This window comes from Sus scrofa, chromosome 15, assembly GCF_054392235.1.
Source record: "Sus scrofa isolate SSC_HxYL_T2T_F1_AM1 chromosome 15, Sscrofa_HxYL_maternal_Yorkshire_Landrace_v2.0, whole genome shotgun sequence".
Classification (NCBI taxonomy): Eukaryota; Metazoa; Chordata; class Mammalia; order Artiodactyla; family Suidae; genus Sus; species Sus scrofa.
In genome coordinates, this window is record NC_139397.1 from 55,252,922 (window position 1) to 55,272,350 (window position 19,429).

At 35.3% G+C, this 19,429-nt stretch overlaps 1 protein-coding gene across 1 annotated transcript in view; it reads right to left on the reverse strand.

Moving 5' to 3' along the window:
* The window catches only part of LOC146395854 (uncharacterized), a 380,748-nt gene extending 371,500 nt beyond the window's left edge, over nt 1–9,248 (reverse strand). The window contains exon 1 of the mRNA XM_084999099.1: nt 8,865–9,248. Within this exon, the coding sequence (XP_084855225.1) occupies nt 8,865–9,248 (384 nt within the window). The remainder of the gene's footprint in view (nt 1–8,864) is intronic.
* Between the last annotated feature and the right edge of the window lie 10,181 nt (nt 9,249–19,429).

A 19,429-nucleotide genomic window follows, 5' to 3' on the forward strand; every position in this document is an offset into this window, starting at 1 on the left:
AAATAAAAAATCTTAATAATGACATGAACAGAAGAATGAGAGAAGAACAAGAAGAGACATTGAATGAGTAGGCAAATGAAATGGGACAATTTTCCCAGGGAAAAAGGTAATGTTTATAGAGATAGAAACTGTGATATAAGAGTTAATAGATACAGAAGAAAAAGTATAACTTCTACAAGGAATGAAGCAGAAGGAAGGGGCAAGAACGTTGAGGAGGAAATATTACTCCTATGTTTTAAATATACAGAGAACAGAAAATATTGAGTAAATACTAGTATACTACAATATTTTAAGGAAAATGTAATCAAAGGAATACAGAAAACATTAAAATAACTGATATTGCAAATCCTGACTTCATTCATATATTCCAGACTCATAAAAACAACTTCTCACTCAACATTTCCTTTTGCATGTCTCCATTTGCAAAAGACATCTCAAATACATTATGTTGAAAAAGAGAACTCTTTTTTTTTTTAACTCTTTAAAAAAAACTGTATTGAAATATAGTTAACTTACAAAGTTGTGGTAATTTCAGACATACAGCAAAGTAAATCACTTATACATATATCCATTCCTTTTCAGATCCCTTTCCCATATACATTACCACACAGTACTGAATAAAATTCTCTGTACTATACAGAGGGTCCCTATTACATGTCTATTGTATATATAGTAGTGAGTATGTATCAATCCCAAACCAATAATTTAGCCCCCTCACATATCCCATTTGGTAAACATAAGTTTGATTTTGAAACTTTTGAGTCTGTTTCTGTTTTCTAAGTTCTAATGTATTATTTTTATTAGATTCCACATATTAGTGATACCATGATATTTGTCTTTTTGATTTACTTCACTTAGTATAATAATTTCTAGGTCCCTCCATGTTGCTGCAAATGACATTATTTCATCTTTTTTAATGGCTGAGTAATATTCCATGGAATATCTACATTTTCTTTATCCAATCTTCTGTTGATGGACATTTTGGTTGCTTAAAAGAGAACTCTTGACTTTCTCCTTACATGGACAAAACTTCACCATCATCCCTCTTCATCTCAGTAAATGGAAGTTCAGTTGCCAGTTGCTAGACTAAGGATCTTCAATTATCTCTGACTATTCTGTTCTTCAAGTGTTTATCCATTCCAACAACAAATATATTCAACTTTAATTTCAACATATATTAAAAATCCTACCTATTCTCAGTATCTCTACTTGTACTTTTTTTAAGCTACCACTTTTGCTTGCCTGGATCTTTATCTAATATCTAATATCTACACAAATCCCAAATTAGCCATTCAAAATCCTAAGGCAGATGAAATCATTCCTCTGCAAAACAATCTCCAATGACTCTTCATCTCACTATAATTAAATTCAAGTCTTCCTACAGCCTTTGGATTTTTATATGATTTGGCCTTTAGCTATCTTTCTGACCTAATCTCAGTAGTCATCCTTCCGAGTTTTTGTTGTTTCTTAAACATGGCACATGTCCTTTGTTTTCTTCAGAGTCTTTGCAGTTGCTTTACTTTCTGCCCCAGATCTCCTTGATCACCTCTTAGCTTCCCCCAACAGGGATCATAAATGAGCCCCAGACATCTACTCTTCCTTCCTTCCAAATGCACAGCCTCACAATTATCATCTCTCTCAAATACCATTAAGTTTATTTCATCATCCCTTCTCATCCCTTGTAAAGAGGTCATCAAAGGAAGACTAAATCTCTTATTTTACTAGGCTTCTCTAATATTCTAATCCACGAAATGATCTATCTTCTTTATTCTCATCAGTTTTAGTCCTACCATGCCTTTTGAAATGCATAGCCCATCAACTGCAGAATGACTTTATCTTCCATATTCTCTCTCCTTCTTCTTCTTCCAATAAAACTGGACTATGCTAGAGAGGTCAATGTTTCTGCACAGTCTTCTCAAGTGGTGACCATTCTCTATACCCTTGAAAAGATCTTGAACCACTGGCTCTGGATATAGGATAGATATATCCTCTTCATCATATCCTTGAGACTATTTTCCATCATACCTCCCTAAAAATGCCCAGCTTTAAAACTCTTATCATTATTTTATGTTACCAATTATCAAAGTCACTGATGTCACTACCTAGTACAAGGGTTATTTACCTTTTTTTATTGATTACTTCTGTTCCTAATTCCCTGCCACTCTCTTTCCAAGTCACTTAATTCTTCATGATTTCTGTATGCTTACAGATGATTCTTACAACACCCTAACTACTCACATCCTTGAGTCCTCTCCCTTATTCTTATTCACCTTACCTAAGCAACTGACCACGAATTTTATCTGTATACCCTTCATGACCTTAATTTCATGCATCTCTTTGCTACCACTGCTGACTAGCATTTGAGATCACTTCTTGCAAGACCCAGGCTGCAACAATCCCTTCACCTATAGGAACTTCAAATCATATTGCATTTTCACTGTCTCTCACTCATTTGGTGGTCTCTTATCCCTAACCAGCTTAAATACCATAGCCAACCAAAGTAATGTTTCTCTCACATAATTCTTGATACTCCTCTTTTTCTCACTGTTTAAACTCACTTGGCAAAAGCACCATTTTTTGTTTAAACCCCACTGTTTACCTATATTTCTGCATGTGTGCATCTGATTGGCCTCCCTTATGTTGGTGGCACAAACCTTAAACAACCTTTAGGCTATCCAACAATCATACCTTCTCTAGGTTCTTTAACTCCCACTCTCCCAGATGGCTCCTTTATATCGTTCCTCTCCTCAAATTTTCAACTCACCTCCCTTCTCTCTAATTTCAGGAAAATGTTCTGGTTTACCATTTGCTGGGGTAACTCTGACTTTAGGAATGATGTTCTACAGACTCCCACTACCACATGTACCCACTATCCAGCTCTGCACCCCATACTCTGCTTTTCCAACTGTTAACTTAATGAACTGCCAGAGTTATTATGCCAAGTCAATCCCTCCATTTATTTCCTGGGCCCAATCATCTTCCCATTTACATATATTGCTCAGGCAGTATTCATTCTCTTTCACTGATTTTACCTTTTGTGCTGCTTTCTTCTTGGGAAAGCATTGTTTCTATTTACATACTAAGAAACAAAACAAATGAAATGAGCAACAACACAAACATGCCTGATACCACTTCTCCTCAAAAGCCACCATGTAATTTTCTCCCCTTTGCAAAATATCTTCTCATTTCTATTAAATTCACTCAAATGTGGCTCATTCCCATAGATCCACTAAAATATATTTTTCAAGTACAAGGCAGCCAATGATAGGAGTATTTCACATCTTCTTTCAAAAAAATTTATGAACTGGTAATTACATAATAAGTAAGTTCAAAGTCTAAAGGAGGAGTGCACACAAAGAAGAAATTTTGATATTGGAATAATCTGCCTCATTCATCATATATGACTGGACTATAGGGAAGCAAATTATTTCATTTATGTCAAATATCAAAACAAAGAATAATAACACTTGAGTACTTATTTATTTATGGCATGGTGTTCCTTAGGGCCTTTGGAGAAAAAACCTATTGTGGGCACATTATCAAAATAAGCTAAGTAGTAATATGAATTCCTCAATTAATTGAATCATACCCAGGTAGACAGATATATGTGTATGTGTATACAGAGATATCCAAGAAACAGTTCTAAATACTACTGATAAAGTTTCAATGCATTAAAAATGTGCAACAGATGACATTTTAAATATAAATACATAACCACATTCATAGTATACACATATACTCTTCTCAGCCGCTCCACTGCTCAGTTGCTTTGCAGTTTTCAACAGCCCAGGCAGTCTTTCAATGTCCAGAGATTTATTAACATAAAGCCATCAATCAGAAGATTCCCATATCATTTGAAAATGAAAAACATAGGTCCAAACCACATTTATTTACATGTAAAACACAACACACCTTTTATACTATGGCAGTCACGGAAAAAAAACTGTAATATAGTCAGTCATTTTAACTTTGCTCCTTTTTTCAAAATACTCAGAGAATCTAATGCTAACTTCCAAATAGGAAATACATTGATTCTTTTATTATTAAGCATTTGGAAAGGCATAAAATAAAATAAAATTAATGAATTATTAACTTATTTTTATTCTTAGTAGAGATGAAAAGAAAGTATACACTTTTAAAATAATTTGCCCTCCTAAATAGTTTGATAGTTGGAAATAATCCTAATAAATATCCTCATTTGTAAAGCTCCAGTGTTTACTCACATTGTATATGCTTTTGAGGTTTTAAATAGAAGAGGATTGAGAACACATTTTAAATGTAATTTTAATTTTAACATAACACACTTCTAATAGCATTTGTTATGGAACACAGACTCATTGACAAAGATCAGGAAAACATAAAATGACAATTAATAAAATGATTGAAAATATACCTTTAAACCTTTTGACACACTGAGTTCTCCAACCTAGACACAGAGACATGAGTGTTGAAAATTCCAATGTATAATACATAATTTTAAAAGATCTATATGATGAAAATATAGGTTATCTACTGAGGAATAAAAATTAAACCTCAAATATCACCAACAATACAGCTTGCTAAAATTGGTGTCAATCGGCAAATATTCAACAACTGGACCAATTTTAGTTTCCTGTGGTCTGACAGAGATCTTGAAGGACAAACTACAAAGACCAGCACATAGAAGGTGAAAGTGTTCAGGTTTAATCTTTATGTCCAGATGGGATCTCTGTCTGGGGTAATTTGCACAGGAAATTGACAAAAAGCAAAAAGACCAGAAACGTACTATTTTTTTTCCTTTCTGAAAATGTATTGTTAAAGAGACTACACTTTAACCTGCAAAAGCCTGTGACATTTCTATCCCAAAATGTACCAACAAAAATTTAGTCGCAAATATTCTGCAGATCTCAGAAAGGTTACAGAGGGTAGTAGAACAGGAAAGACCACTTAGCACAACCAAGATCAACACACAATAAAGAACAAGGAATTTCTCCCAGAAAGCAGTTCGGGGCTGACAAATGGGCTTACCAGGGAGGAATTTACCTCCTTGTTTCAGCCAAAAGTCTTCATAATTCTGGCCAACCAAAATATGATGATGGTTAAAGACCAGTTGTTTCTGTGTTTTTCCCCTATTTTTCCTTCTTCATATTACACGTTGTACTATAATTACCCACTTCTACCAAATTGTTATACATTTGGTATGTACGGGGGCAGGGTGTGCAAAAAACCTGCCTTGGTTCTTTTTCCTTTTTTTAAAGTTTTAAAAGTATCTTAGCCAGACTACATGGAAGTATAATTGGCCCTGAAAGAGAGAGTACATATCAGCCAAAAATCCTAAGGTGGTTGACATAATGGAAGAGAACTTCGTGGATTCTGTGTGTGAATAAAAATATATGTAGTCTGTTTTGAACTGTGGTAGAGAAAGCTAGCACTCCTCTAATATCGCTTCATACCATTTAAGAGTGTTTTGTTAGGCAATGGTCACTCAGCTAAAGAAAAGTTTTCCCAACCTTTCTTGCTGTTGGGTGTGGCTCTCTCCCTAGGTTCTGATCATTGCAGTGTAAATATAAGAGTGTTCTGGGTCCTCCCTAAAACAAAGAAAACCTCCCTTACATCACTGCCTTTCCCATGTCATTCTCTTACATAAAGAGGGATATGTTAGTGGAAATTGGCGTGGACCATGAGAATGAAGCCAGGTACTGAGGACAACATATAAATGGCAGAAACTAGAAAATTATGGAGTTGCTTTATCAGGGAAGGACCACCTTACACTTACATGAGAAAGAAATAAACCTTCTTTCTTTTTTTTTTTTTTTTTTTTTTTTTTTTTTTTTTTTTTTTTGGTCTTTTTAGGGCCATATCCACAAGGCATATGGAGGTTCCCAGGCTAGGGGTCAAATCGGAACTGCAGCTGCTGAACCTACACCACAGCTCACAGCAATGCCAGATCCTTAACCCAATGAGCAAGGCCAGGGATCAAACCTGTGTCCTCATCGATGCTAGTCAGATTCGTTTCTGCTGAGCCACATTGGGAACTCCCTACATTTTTTTTTTTTAAGTAGCTATTACTTGTAGTCATTCTGATTCAGCCAACTCCAATATCCAAAGTATCACAAGAATAAATTCCAGTAAAATAAAATAAAAAAAAAAAAAAGTTAAAGGAGACACTGTGAAAAATGCCTTATTATTGAAATTAAATTACATTTAAGTTTTTAAAAGAGATACATTTCCTTACTTAACAGTCCATCACTGTACCATTATGTCACTAATAATATTTACATAGCCATGAAACTGACTTGTAAATAAATATGAGGGGAATCATATCTTTTAAAAATATTTTTTTAATTTTTAAAATTTAAAAATTTTTTAAATGCCAATTTGCCACATATGAATTTCATTCATTAATTGGGTGCTAAGTCTTATGAATTTTCTATCTAGAAACTATCATACTAAGTAAAGTTAGACAGCGAAAGACAAACATCATACAATATCACCTATATGTGAAATCTTTAAACTAAAAAAAAAAAAGGATACAAATGAACTTATTTGCATGACAGAAACAGACTCACAGCTTTGAAAAACACTGTTACCAGAGGGGCCAGGTGGGGAGGTTGGAGGGATGGACTGGGGGTTTGGGATTTGGTATATCCATGCTGAGGTAAATGGAATAATTGGCCCAAGAGGACCTCCTGTACAGCACAGAGAACTCTACCCAGTATTCTGTGATAATCTATATGGGAAAAGAATCAGAGTGAATGGTATGGGTATATTTATGACTGGGTCACTTTGTTGTACAGCAGAAATTATCACTGTCTTGTAAATTAACTAGACTTCAGTAAAATTAAAAAAAAATAAAATCTCTCTGTATATCAGGGTTCCCATTTATAGAATAGTTTTTAGAGTAGAACCCCATTTATAGAGTACTAAAATTAGAACCATTCTCCCAGGATCAGTTTGCATAAATTGAGATAATCTGTCTCCTATACTTTGTATTTAGCACAGTGTCTCTCACAAAATAAACCATAATTGTTGCTTCTATTAAATAGTGTTCAATATTTTTCAATAGATAGAATTTATCTTTAGACAAAGCAACGTACACTATTAAAAGATATAATATAGATTACCAGTGTTATAAACCTTAATGATTACAGAGCAAAAATAAATCAGAGGGTGAAGGGAAGTACAGCTATGCTATTTTCCTGGTATTTGAGAATAAGGAAGCAATGAATAACATCAATCAATAAGTATACCTAAATGTTAGGTATCAGAAAATAATTTATATCCTATTTTAAGTTGTAAAGGTAACTAAAGAGAGCAACCATGAATTACATAATTAACAAAAATTTGGAGGCCGAAGATAAAAGTTGGGAGTTAACTGGGTGTGTGATTTATATCTTTCAGTTTGCTCATATGACTAAGAATAACATGATGTGAATATTTATCATGCATTATACACAGCTCTGAACCTTATGCATATTAATTTAATGAATCCTCACAACATACTTACAAGGGATGTACTATTGTTATTCCATTTTAAAATAACAGAATGTAGACATACAAATCAGGCATATTTTTCAAGACCCAAATCTGCTTCTAGAGGCTGTATCCCTATGTTCACTGCCACTAAGAAGAGATAGCAGGATATGAAATCTCAAATTGCCATATTACATTTTAATTGTATTCATTAGAATTAGGCTGGTAATAATCAAATTAAACAAAACCAGACTTTAAGGAGTGGTGAGTTCTAGAGAACAGGCTATCATTTGGCAATTACAGAGAAAGTATGTTACAATCTATATAACTTATTTTTGTAAGGTTAAATTTTTATCTTTTATGATGGGAATATATTACTTCTATTAAAAGGAGACTAAACTTTGTGGATAGTTTTTCATTGTGGAAATTGTGAAAATGTACTTGCTGACACTCTGACTTTTATCACTATTCTATATTGCCAGTCATATTGATAATTTCTAAGCTTTCTGTTCTACTTTTCATATGCATGACAAATATTTACAGATGTTAATTTTTCATTTAACTTCATAAGGACACAAATTATAATCATTTCATAATTTTAAAGGCATTGAAAATTTAGAGATAGTAACACAGTGCTTTACAGTAAATCTATTGTTCATATATAATATAAATACTTCTCTATCAGGAAGGAGTTAGTCAAAGGGATCTTTGTAGGTTGGTTTAAAAACGAACAGCTAAGTCTTCCACAAAACCCCTTGAAAAATGCCCAAAGCCAAGATAAATGATAATTCAACTCAACCAAGTGCCGGCCACGTGGACATGAGGCTGTTGCACCCACACTGAGTGATGCCAAGGGCCAATGCACCTCTTGCCTGAGATCTACGGACGCAGTTACTACACGTGAACCCTGGCCCTGAGCATGGCAGAGGACCAACAGCTTTTCTTTAACCATGAGCCCAGTGCTGGGAAATGGATAGTGAAGCCAGGGTCCTGTCAACTCATGCTGTGGTGGCCTCACTTACCGTACAACTAGACAGGGACCGGACGACCAAAAGTGTCTGACCGCCCAATGGAACCAGGGCCTCACAGAGCCGCGGCTTGCTGGCGGTACCCCTACCTTGGCCGCGACTTCCCTGGTCCTGAGACCACTGCTGGAGCCCATGTCCCCAAGTCCTCAGCAGGAAGAGCCCGAGGGCCAAGTGGGGACTGACTTCAACCACGAGGCCGCCAGCCAAAGGCCGCGCCACCAGGGAACCGGGGAGAACTGGCTTCAGTCTCCCCGGAGGAACCCTGAGACCAAGAAGGGCGGAAGTCTTACCACCTGGACCGCGAGGCTGAGGACCCAAACTTTCACCCGTTCAGAGTTGACGAGAGGCCCAGCTCCCAAAACGGGTCGCGGCCTCAGAACTCACCTGGGAGGTGACATTCCTGTAGTGCACACGCAGTGGCGAACAAGCAGGGCCAGCAGGAGTCAGTGTACATCCGGCGCAGCGGCACCTTGGAGCCCCGGCGGTAAGCGTGCTTGCCCGCCTCAGACTGGAATGAGGACGGGGATGTGAGCGCTTTCCAGACCCAGCTGTGGTTCTAGCACTGCCTGAGGGGTATCCGGAGCCCTGTGGGGCTTCTTTCCTGAAGGGGTTGTCGCCCAGAGGGAATGGTCTACACACCTCGGGTTGGACTCTCATCTGAAAGACAGGCTTGAAAACTAACGCAGGGGGCTGAGCGGCAGCTGCCAGCCTGTGGTGCGCATGCGCTACCTCTGGAGCACCACCCCCCGCCCCTCCCCCCAACGCCATCTACGCACTTCTCCAACCCCCCACCCCTCCATTTACCCCACCCCTATTCGCATGTGACGGCGGGGTTCCAGGAGCCTGGATGTCCCTGTGCGGCCACATCTGTGTGGTCTCATCAATCATGGACCAGCTGCAGTGCAGCCAGAAATACCTGAATGCGTCAGAGGAAAGGAGGCAAAAGAAGACCCTGTTGCCAAAGAGCAGGTGTGAGGAGCTCCAAGCGAAGCATCTGAAGGTGGACAAGGTCATGGATGGCTTTGAGGGGAGAGTGTACTGAGTGATGGAGGAAGCTTAGAAACGGAAGGGACTTGACAAAACTCCAGAAAGTTCTGAAAGAAAAGATCAACTTATTGAAGAACAATTTCAGGGAAAAATCTTTCTTTGACCTCTTAAAGTGGCTTGAGAAACAGGAGGCCAGAGATGGGAGACCTAGCCCTCCAGAGGAGTCTGAGGAAGGAGCAGGTGCGTCTACTCTGAGGAGATGACTAAAGAACACGAACTGATTAGAATCTGTGATGACCTCATTTTCAAGGTGGAAAACATCTGACATTTAAATCCCTCTTCAGGGCCTGCCCTCTTTGTCTGTCAAACTCTGTTACAAAGTTCTGTTACATGAAAGTGTTCTGGTATCTTACCCTCAATTGTTTTTTAAACTAGATTGCTTCATAAAGTCTAAATAAAATTTCTTTCAGTTTACACACACACACACAAAGCATGTTGCAAGACTCCCCCAGATACCAGCTTTGGGGCCACCAAATGTAAGGCCACCTGGGAATCTGAACATCCACCTACTATTCTTCTGTCCATGAGATTTTCAACTAAACACTGCTCCAGCAAGTCTGGTATATGCACCATCCTATCACTTAACTCTTGGGAATAATGATACATTCACATACAGGAAAAAATATTCAGAATAGAAAACATGATTTGCAAAGAGACATGAAAATACACAACAATCTATTTGCAAAGTGGAACCCATCAAGAGTAAAGGTGTTAACAACCTGGGTCTTCAAGCTCCTTAATCAGTAGAAATTGGTAAGGGGCCAGACAAGAAATTCAGACAGGACTTTACTGAGACTCATGCTACAACACAAGGGAGCAAAAACAAGAAACAGGTGGCCTTGTCATTTTCTGAGGAGGGCAGACTAGTTCTTTTTTAAATGGGGTGAGGGTAGGGATGGGGCGGTTTGGTGGGTCAGGCTGGAGCTATGATTTAGGTTTTCTGCCCACCTGAATTTACTCCTGGCATGGAGAAGTAGCAATTGGTTTTTGGCCTTTTTGTATTTTATTGTTCATAATGCCAGACAACCACACATGCATGCAGTTATTTTTAGTCCTATACAGTTTCTTTGTATTTTGTTGCTGGAGGATACTTTGTACAGGTGCAAGAACCACAGTAAAGGAGCCCAGGACTCAGGTCCCAGCCAATATGTAATGTGGCTCCATCAGCCTGGCTGTATAAATACTAGCCCAAAGGACTACAGAAGGACCCAAAATGGATCACTTTGAAACCAGAAAGAATACAGACATTAAAAGAAGCAAAACAATATAATTTATTATGTATAATCTAAATTAGTCACTGATGTAAATTTATATAAATGTCATATATTGGATAGAAAGTATGATGATAACATAAATTTTATTTCCGATGAAACAGTAGTTTGCAAATGACATCTCAACTGGCAGAGCTGTGATTGTTTTCAACCTTCATGTATTTTTCTAAGATTTGTGTTCCTATGTTTTAGTTTGAATTAAACTTCTTTCTTTAAAGTAGAGGTGCAACATCTGCTTAATCCATCTAAATACTGTTCAGATCGCACTGGCCATCAGTAATGTTAATTTTTAAGGGGAAATAATTTATCATTCTTCCATTCATTTTAGTTTTTTCTTCTGTATATATGACAATATATCGATCAATATCATTACCCTTTCATGGAAATTTTAATAAAGTTTAGACAAATGAGTAGCTTCAAAAACATTTTAATCCCCCATTTATTCCCTTTAAGACTGTGTCTAATTTTGTAACTGGCATTTGACAAGGCAATGAGTCTTCCTTCTAGCCTGCTGTTAAAATATTACTTTTGCATGAAATTCCCATTGGAATGATATGTCAAGAAATATGTTTCTAAATCCCTTTTTTGATGTTAAAATTACATAGTTTCAAAATATTTAGCTGCACAGAAGATGAGAAATTAATTTTTAAAGAATCTACATTATATTGAAAAATCAGATATCATTAATGTCTTGGTGCAAGATGCTCACAAGTTTTTATTATAATTTTGTTTTTAGACTGCTCATGCAAAATCAGATTATAAATTATAAGGGTTACGTGTGTGTGTGTGTGTGTGTGCGTGTGTGTGTGTGTGTGTGTGTGTGTGTGTTGGATTTTTTTTTTTTTTGATTTTTGCCTCTAAGACACGCTTTTGGAAAAAAAGAAAATGTTGTAATACATGATTTGATTGACTTGGTCATCTCGTGGACGTGGTGTGGCAAAGACATTGCTATAGCAAGGAATGAAGCTACAACTAGATGGAAAATTGAGGAACTTCTCATTATAAGGGAAGTGGTTTAAATACGAAAAAAATTAAATAACGTAAGTTAGTTTGGGAGTGGAAAAGTGATAGGTAAGTTTATGCCCACCTACCCCCACCAGGGAGAGAAAAGAAGCTAGTTTTCTTGTATGAGAGGGATGAGTTTTTTCATTCTACCCTCTGTTTGCATATAGCTAATTTGTGTATAACCCATTCGTTTAGAGGAATTGAAGGCAATACTGTTCATGGTGGTTGGTGGATTACCTGAATCGTTCACACCTGGGGCATCTTATTAGCAACACAAAATCTCTATCGGCTTCAACCCAATAATCAATGAGAATATTTCTCAGGATTTATCAAATATGCTCTCATTGATTCTTATGCATTTTATTCTTGTTTGAGAGATGTGATGATGAGTGTTGGCCCTCCCTATCTGAGAGGTGCTTCTTAGTTTTGTGCAACAGTTAATAAGTTACTAGCTTTATATGATGTGATAGTACTATAATTGATTAATATAATTCTATAGTAGTGATGCAAGATACAGTCTTGTGTAGAGAAAAACATTGTTAGTTCAGTTGACTCAAGGAAAGCAAAAATAATAGCTATCAGAGCTTATTTTGGGGTGCCAGGCATTTCCCCCATGAGTTTATCTGTATTAACTAAATTAACCCTCAAAACTATTATAATTGACTCCTTGTTTCTAAGATGAGGAAACTGAGGCACTGAAATAGAATGAAACTTTGATAAGGTCATAAAAAAGCAGATGTCAGAGCTATGCTTTAAACTGCAGTGGTCATTCTGCAGATGGTAATCCTGAGCACAACACTGGTAAGTTGCAAAACAATTTTAATTTAATGATTTGAAAGCAAAGCATTGTATAATAATAAAACTTCCAAAACCCAACTTACTTATATGCTATGACTTTCTGCCAGTGGAGTCTACTCCAGGAAAGAACCTTCAGTAATGGAAAGTAGGTGAGATATTTCCTCTATTGTTGTTTTCCCTCTCCTCCTTCCCATTCTGGTGAGCATGTTTTTTCATCTCTTCAGTCTTGAAAAGAATGAAAAAAAGTGAGTTAAACAGACCAGAATTACACTGACTTCATCCTCTAGGCTGGGAATATTTGACTGCATGTACCATAATGAGGGCCTTTTCTATTCTCAGTGTAAATAAGCAATTTTTCAGAGATGTAAAATTGCTTTGCAGAAATGTCTCTTGAAAATTTACATCTTAGTCTGGACTTTCTCACCTGTTATATCTCAGTGCCTCAGTAAAAGCTTCCAAATTAATATTTTATAACTTTTTGGTTATTTTTAAAATCCTAATAAGATTCTTCTTTGCCTTATCAATATAAGACCAAGCATACTTTGGATTTTACCTGTGTTCTAAATTTCTCAAATTTTACATGCATTTATTTTTAAAGAAAATAGAAACATAATTGAGATTAAAAAGTTTTCCTTATGTAGATTCCTGTTGACCTATCAATCTCTTTGCCCATTGTCATACCACTGAGATCAAAGATCTCATCTTTTTTATCTTATTTCCATTTTTTTCTTGTTTCTTTGTTTGCTCGTTTGTTTTTAGGGTCACATCCACATATGGAGGTTACCAGACTAGCGGCTGAATCAGAGCTGTAGCTACTGGCTCTACACCACAGCCACAGCAACGCGGGATCCGAGCTGCGTCTACGACTTATACCACAGCTTACGACAACTCCCCGGATCCTTAACCTGCTGAGTGAGGCCAGGTATCAAACCTGCAGCCTCATGGATATTAGTCAGATTCATTTTCACTGAGGCATGACAGGAACTCCTATATGTCTCATTTCTGGAGGTGAGATGTTACTTGGTCTTATGAATCTGATTAAGCAATGTTTTAAAGGGAAGGATTTAGAAAGAGGCTAACAATTCTAAAACAGTCATATTTAATAAATTATTACTAATTAATTTGTTTGTTTTTACAGATTATGGAAATATCTCACACATGTGTCTACCCTCTTTCATTACTTTGGACCAAATGTGTTGTCGCCATCAAGATTTCATGGTGGTAGCATGAATGTATTGGGTGGGGGGCTACTCTTGCAGTGTGATATATTCTGAGACACATTTGGAAATCCCATGGATTTCACGTAAAACAGAAACCTTGGAAACTGTATTAATTTGAAGGTTTGGGGTTCTATTGGAGGTACTATGATAATTTTTCTTAAAAATCTATGTTCAAATCATAGTAAAAAAAAAAGTGTGACTTGGCTTTTCTCTACATTTGTTGTTGCATGTGCCTCTCATTTAGACCTCAGTCAGTGGTATGACTGATGAAAGCAGAATCTAGGTAGTACTGGATTTTATGATTATACATTCACTTGCGTGTAGAAGTGGCAACAGTGACATGCTGTATGCCACATGCCAGTAAATTCCATTTAAATAACGTAATACATGCAAATATCTCCATAGCATTTTAAAATATATTTTCAGATTATTCAGTATGTTTATTTTGATAATAATTTGCATGTACTTCCAAGCATTATTCCTAGGTTTCTTCCCTGGAAATAGCATTTGTTTTTAAATAAAAACATAAATATCATAAAAAGAACAATCTCTTTATGGATGTTAAAAATAGATTATCTCAGACTGTGCTGTTTTAATATTTGCTCTTATACTTTCCTTTAATTACACTGGAAAATGAGAAGATTTTAATACACAAATATAAAGTAAAATTTAATAATCAAAATGCTATATTTCCTTCAATTTTTCTTGCCATTAGATTATGACATACTAGCCATTGTAAGACCCAGCTTAATTTCACAGATGTTAGTGATGTGAAAACATGTGGAGTTGATAAATTGATAGAACCTTGTATTGTTTAACAACTATTAGCTAATGACATTTCCCAGATCATTTTCATGGCTTGTCTTAATGGAAATCTTAACATTTTCAAAGTAGATAAAATTATTTTAAAACTTCAGAAAATAAACAGTCATATATCCTATTAAGTCTTATTGAAACATTTGATGTATGGACTATTCAGAAATAATGGTACTCAAAAATTAGGTATGACAGATATTTTATAAATTATTAAACTCACTTTCTTCAGTACAGCCAATGTCGCAAACTAGAGAATGTTACAAAAAGTCAATATCATAAATTAAATTAAATTGAACAGTAATTGACTTTATATAACCATGCTGTCTTAAGATCTCTAAACCAATAACATTTGGCCCAAATATAGAAAGAACTGCTAAATGTCTTGTCAGCATCCATAATTCAGAAAGACGTATCTGGCCTCACTTCTTAACACTTCCTTTTCTTCTTCCACTGGGAATGTAATGTTTAAGGACATTTAGCATAAGAAGTCATTCTTTAAAAAATACAAAATTATGCAATGAGGGGCACTGTCGTCCATAAATTTGGCAAAACAATTTAAAGTATTGAAAACATGTCATTACTAAAAATAATGGGAAAAACAAATAATATTGGCATGGAAATACATCAAAGCTACTTTAAGTAAAAAGTAATATATAAATATGTAAATGTGAAAAGACAGCTTTACAGAATAGAAAAGCATTTGCAAATCTTGTATATGATAATGCTTACTATCTAGAATATATAAAGAATACTAATATGCAATAAAAAAGACAACCATAACCCAGTAAAAATGGTCAAGTAATTCAAATCAATATTTCCCTAAAAAAAAAAATCATCTCGCCTGAGATGAGACAAGAAGACTAAAAGAGCTGGAATTGGAGGACTACCCTTCATCCTGCTTATAAAAAAGCTCTCGTAAAGTCTTTTCCCCCGGGGAGCAGGTCTCTGTTCATTGAGAAGGCTCTAGGAATATTTAGAAAAATGACTCCTTTCACTTTCCAGAGCCATGAGGAGACCTCGCTCAGATCTTCACCATAAGAAACTGGTGGGGCTCCCAGAAGTAGAACCCATGCAAGTGTGGGGACCTTCAGGACTACATCCCCTGAGATCGCTCACTTTTATTAGACCACCTCACCCTCCAGCTTTTAATAAAACTACTATGTAAGTGCCCTATCAGTGGGAGGCTCTAGCAACTACCACTCCAGGTAAGTAGATGTTGGGTGTAATTCTAAGGATTTTCTTGCATCTCTTCAGATTCCAAGGTTGTACTCCTCTCTGTAAGCTTAGTTCTATGATAAGTCCAAGAAAAGTCACTGACTTTCAGTTTGTCCAGATTTCTCAAATTATAAAGATTGGCATGATGACTTCCAAGCCCTTTATACAACAGAACAGAAATCGAAAGTCCTGAGATCTGGATTTTTAGTGATAAAATAAAAAGCCATTGGCATTTATCTCTTGTCTATACATAACAAGTGCCAGAAGCTGATTATTTTCTGTCAGTTTTTGTCCACATGTAAAATAAAACATCTGCTTTAGAGCCAAGTAATAATGCTGTTTTACATCTAGTGTCCTTATAAAGTAGTATGATTTGATTGACAAATACTGCCAAAAAACTTTCAATTTTTTTAGAAGGTATGTCAATAACTAGATATTTATCAAGCCTCCTTCAATATTGCTTTGTCTTAGGTATTAGGGAAAAATAACCCCCAATTTTTAAAGATGTTATGGAATAATTTAAATTTTTATGAGTAATTGTGTAAAATGGGTTTTGCATATTAATTTTTCTAGCAGATATAGTTTCATCTACTATCTATTTATACATGCTCATTATATGAATTTACATCATTAATCTCAATTGCTTTATGTTACTATTTTCTTTACCATTTTCCAATTTAGTAAATCAAGATTTGAGTTATTAAATTATTTATATGTTTGAGACAAAAAATAAAATGCAACAGTTCTATTTAACGAATGTAAACAAAGGCATTACAATTGTGGGAAAATATGTTAGCAGGTATTGTGAATCTAAATATATTTTCTGAGTATTATGATTAACTTCTCTTTTCATATTAGTGACATGAACATATTCTCCTGTAGATTTTTGTAATGACAAAAAAACCTGAGGAAAAATTACAGATATCTGGAAATAATGAGAAATAAGTGTACTTTGCTTTAACACCGGCACTAAAGAATATTTTCATACAATAGGAACTTCATACAAGTTCCTACAATAAAAGGTAAGAGCTCAAATGGGTACATTAACAAATATGTTGGGAAAATTTAAACTTCTATGTCAATATAGCATAATAATTTTTAATATTTATATATTTATATAGATAGATAAATTGATACACACATTAGACAAATGTAAATTGGTCTTCAAGTTAAAATCCCTTTTTACCACAATTTAGAGAAATAATTGTGCTAAAATTAATGATTTCAATATTTAGCCTGAGAAATATATAAATGTGAAACACTAAGTAACATCTCTTTCAGTAACTACCGGATTATTGAGTCATACAAATTAATAAATATTAGTATTACCACATGTTTTAGTAGCAGACAACAATGTACTATTTGGTTCAAAAATGATTTGTAGGTAAAAATATGGTCTTAGAAATCTGTTCTTAGACCATTTTTAGTAATCCATTGAATAGAAAACTTGATTTTAAAAAAACTTGACCTTGTTGAAAATGGATACTGAGAAGATTTGAGGTCAGGCAGTTAGTTTTTCATGTATTAAACACCCATCTGCTTCTCCATCTGGCAGCAGACATGGAAGTGTTATGCACATTCTTCTCACCAAGACCCTGGTTGTTAGCTTCTTGCTGATAGCCTTAGTGTAAGCTTCACTGGGTAATTATTTCAGGCAGAAAACGACCAACCCACATATTCAAGAATAATCACTAGTTCAATTAACTAACCAGAAGCAGGTGATATTTTAGTGTCCAGGCGTAGAAACGATTTCAAATGCTGCAGCCCCTCAAGGAAAATATTTAGATAGCAGTTGTACTATTTTATGCCATGAAAGTATAGAAAATATAAAAATAAATATGACATATATAACAAAAAAAGTTTATAGTAAATAATGAAGAGGTTTTTTTTTTTTAAAAAAGCATATTATTCCTCTTTAGCACTTTTACTTTAAAATAGTACAAACACAAAAATTTTCAGTCTTACCGATATGAATAATACTAAATGCACATGTATAGTTTTATAGCTTTCTGAATATTTTTAATTTCTTTTGGACAGATTTCTAAATATAAGTTTATCAGTTCAAATAGCCTCTAAGTTTTCCTGTAGTTTGTGCTGCATTCTGCCAAATATCTTTGAAGATGCTGTGACAATAGCACTGCATCAATATGCCTTTTTCTTTTGATATGGCAATTTAATTTTTAAGTTTCTGAAAATAATGAGGAAGTAGAAGTCATAAATTTATTGTATATTGTGAGATATGCAATAAAAATGAAATACTTTAAATGTAAATGGAGAAAGGGAATCTCTAAATTATTCCATCCAAGGAGGTATGGTTTTATATCCATATGCTATGAATGTGGCCAAAAAAATAAATAAATCAAAGAAAAAGAAAACACATATTAGCACTATTTTAATTATTCTGATTATATAGCAAAAGCAAACTTTTCTAGTAAAATAACAATTTATGAAATTTGACTTTAAAGTTGAAAATCTCTGAAGAGACCAAACTTTAATATGATATTTAATGCATAGTTTCAAACATTAAATCTAGAGTCAGAAACTTACCAAAGAAATGAAATCCCAGATCTATGTTCTGCTCTTTGCAAGACTTTAAGTGACTTTGGTTCTCCGAGACTCAGTTTCATCACTGATAAAGTGGGGATCATGATACCTGTCTTACAGGATTGTTCTGAGGATCAACCAAGGTAAATGTATAAATGTCATGCCACTTTATAAAGTGACAGCGTATTATGGTATAGCATATGTATGTGCCTATTTCACAGGGGGGTTAGATGCTTTGTTGATAAGTAAAATTATTAAATTTCACCCACAATTACTGCAAACACTTGCAGTTTTTGTTTATTATACATATTTTTTGTTTATTATACATATGATTATTCAAAATAATTGAGCATGTTCAAAAATGAATTTAGTAAGTAGTAAACACATATTTGGCACCAACTTATAACTCCTGTTAACATTTCCCATTTCTGAAAAACTGAAGCAGTTTTGATGAATCTGAATTGTTACTCAGCCCAGTCCATCAACAGAGAAGGCTAATCCAGAGCTTTATGTTTCTCAGCCCATGATCTGGTAAATTCTCCATAGATGATAATGGTGAAACCTTGCATCCTCTGCGGGCCCAGATGCAGGCAAATAAGTTAAAATGATAAAATTCAACTGCCATTTTTAGATTCACATGGAAGATGAAGTTGATTTTGCAGATTGTTTGAAACTCAGTGATAAGGCCACATTCATTTAACCAAATAAGTTCATCTCCATTGCATCCATATATGGGAAACCAAATTTCCAACATGTATGATTAAATATTTAAGAGAATTTCCAATAGTTAACATCCCTTATGCTATATCACACAAAGGTTGATTCTATGGGCCATTGTGTTTGTGCGTCTGTGTGTGGGGGGGGGTACACACGTGTAAAGAACATAGTGACTAGGGTTATAAATCCTCTTACACTGAAGGGTTTTCCCGCATTTCAGGAAGCCTCTGAAAACTGCAGTTTCCAGCAGAATGAGGCTCTCCTTACCACTGTGCAGTCTTGAACTTATTCAATGACAATGTTCAAGGGAACTGAA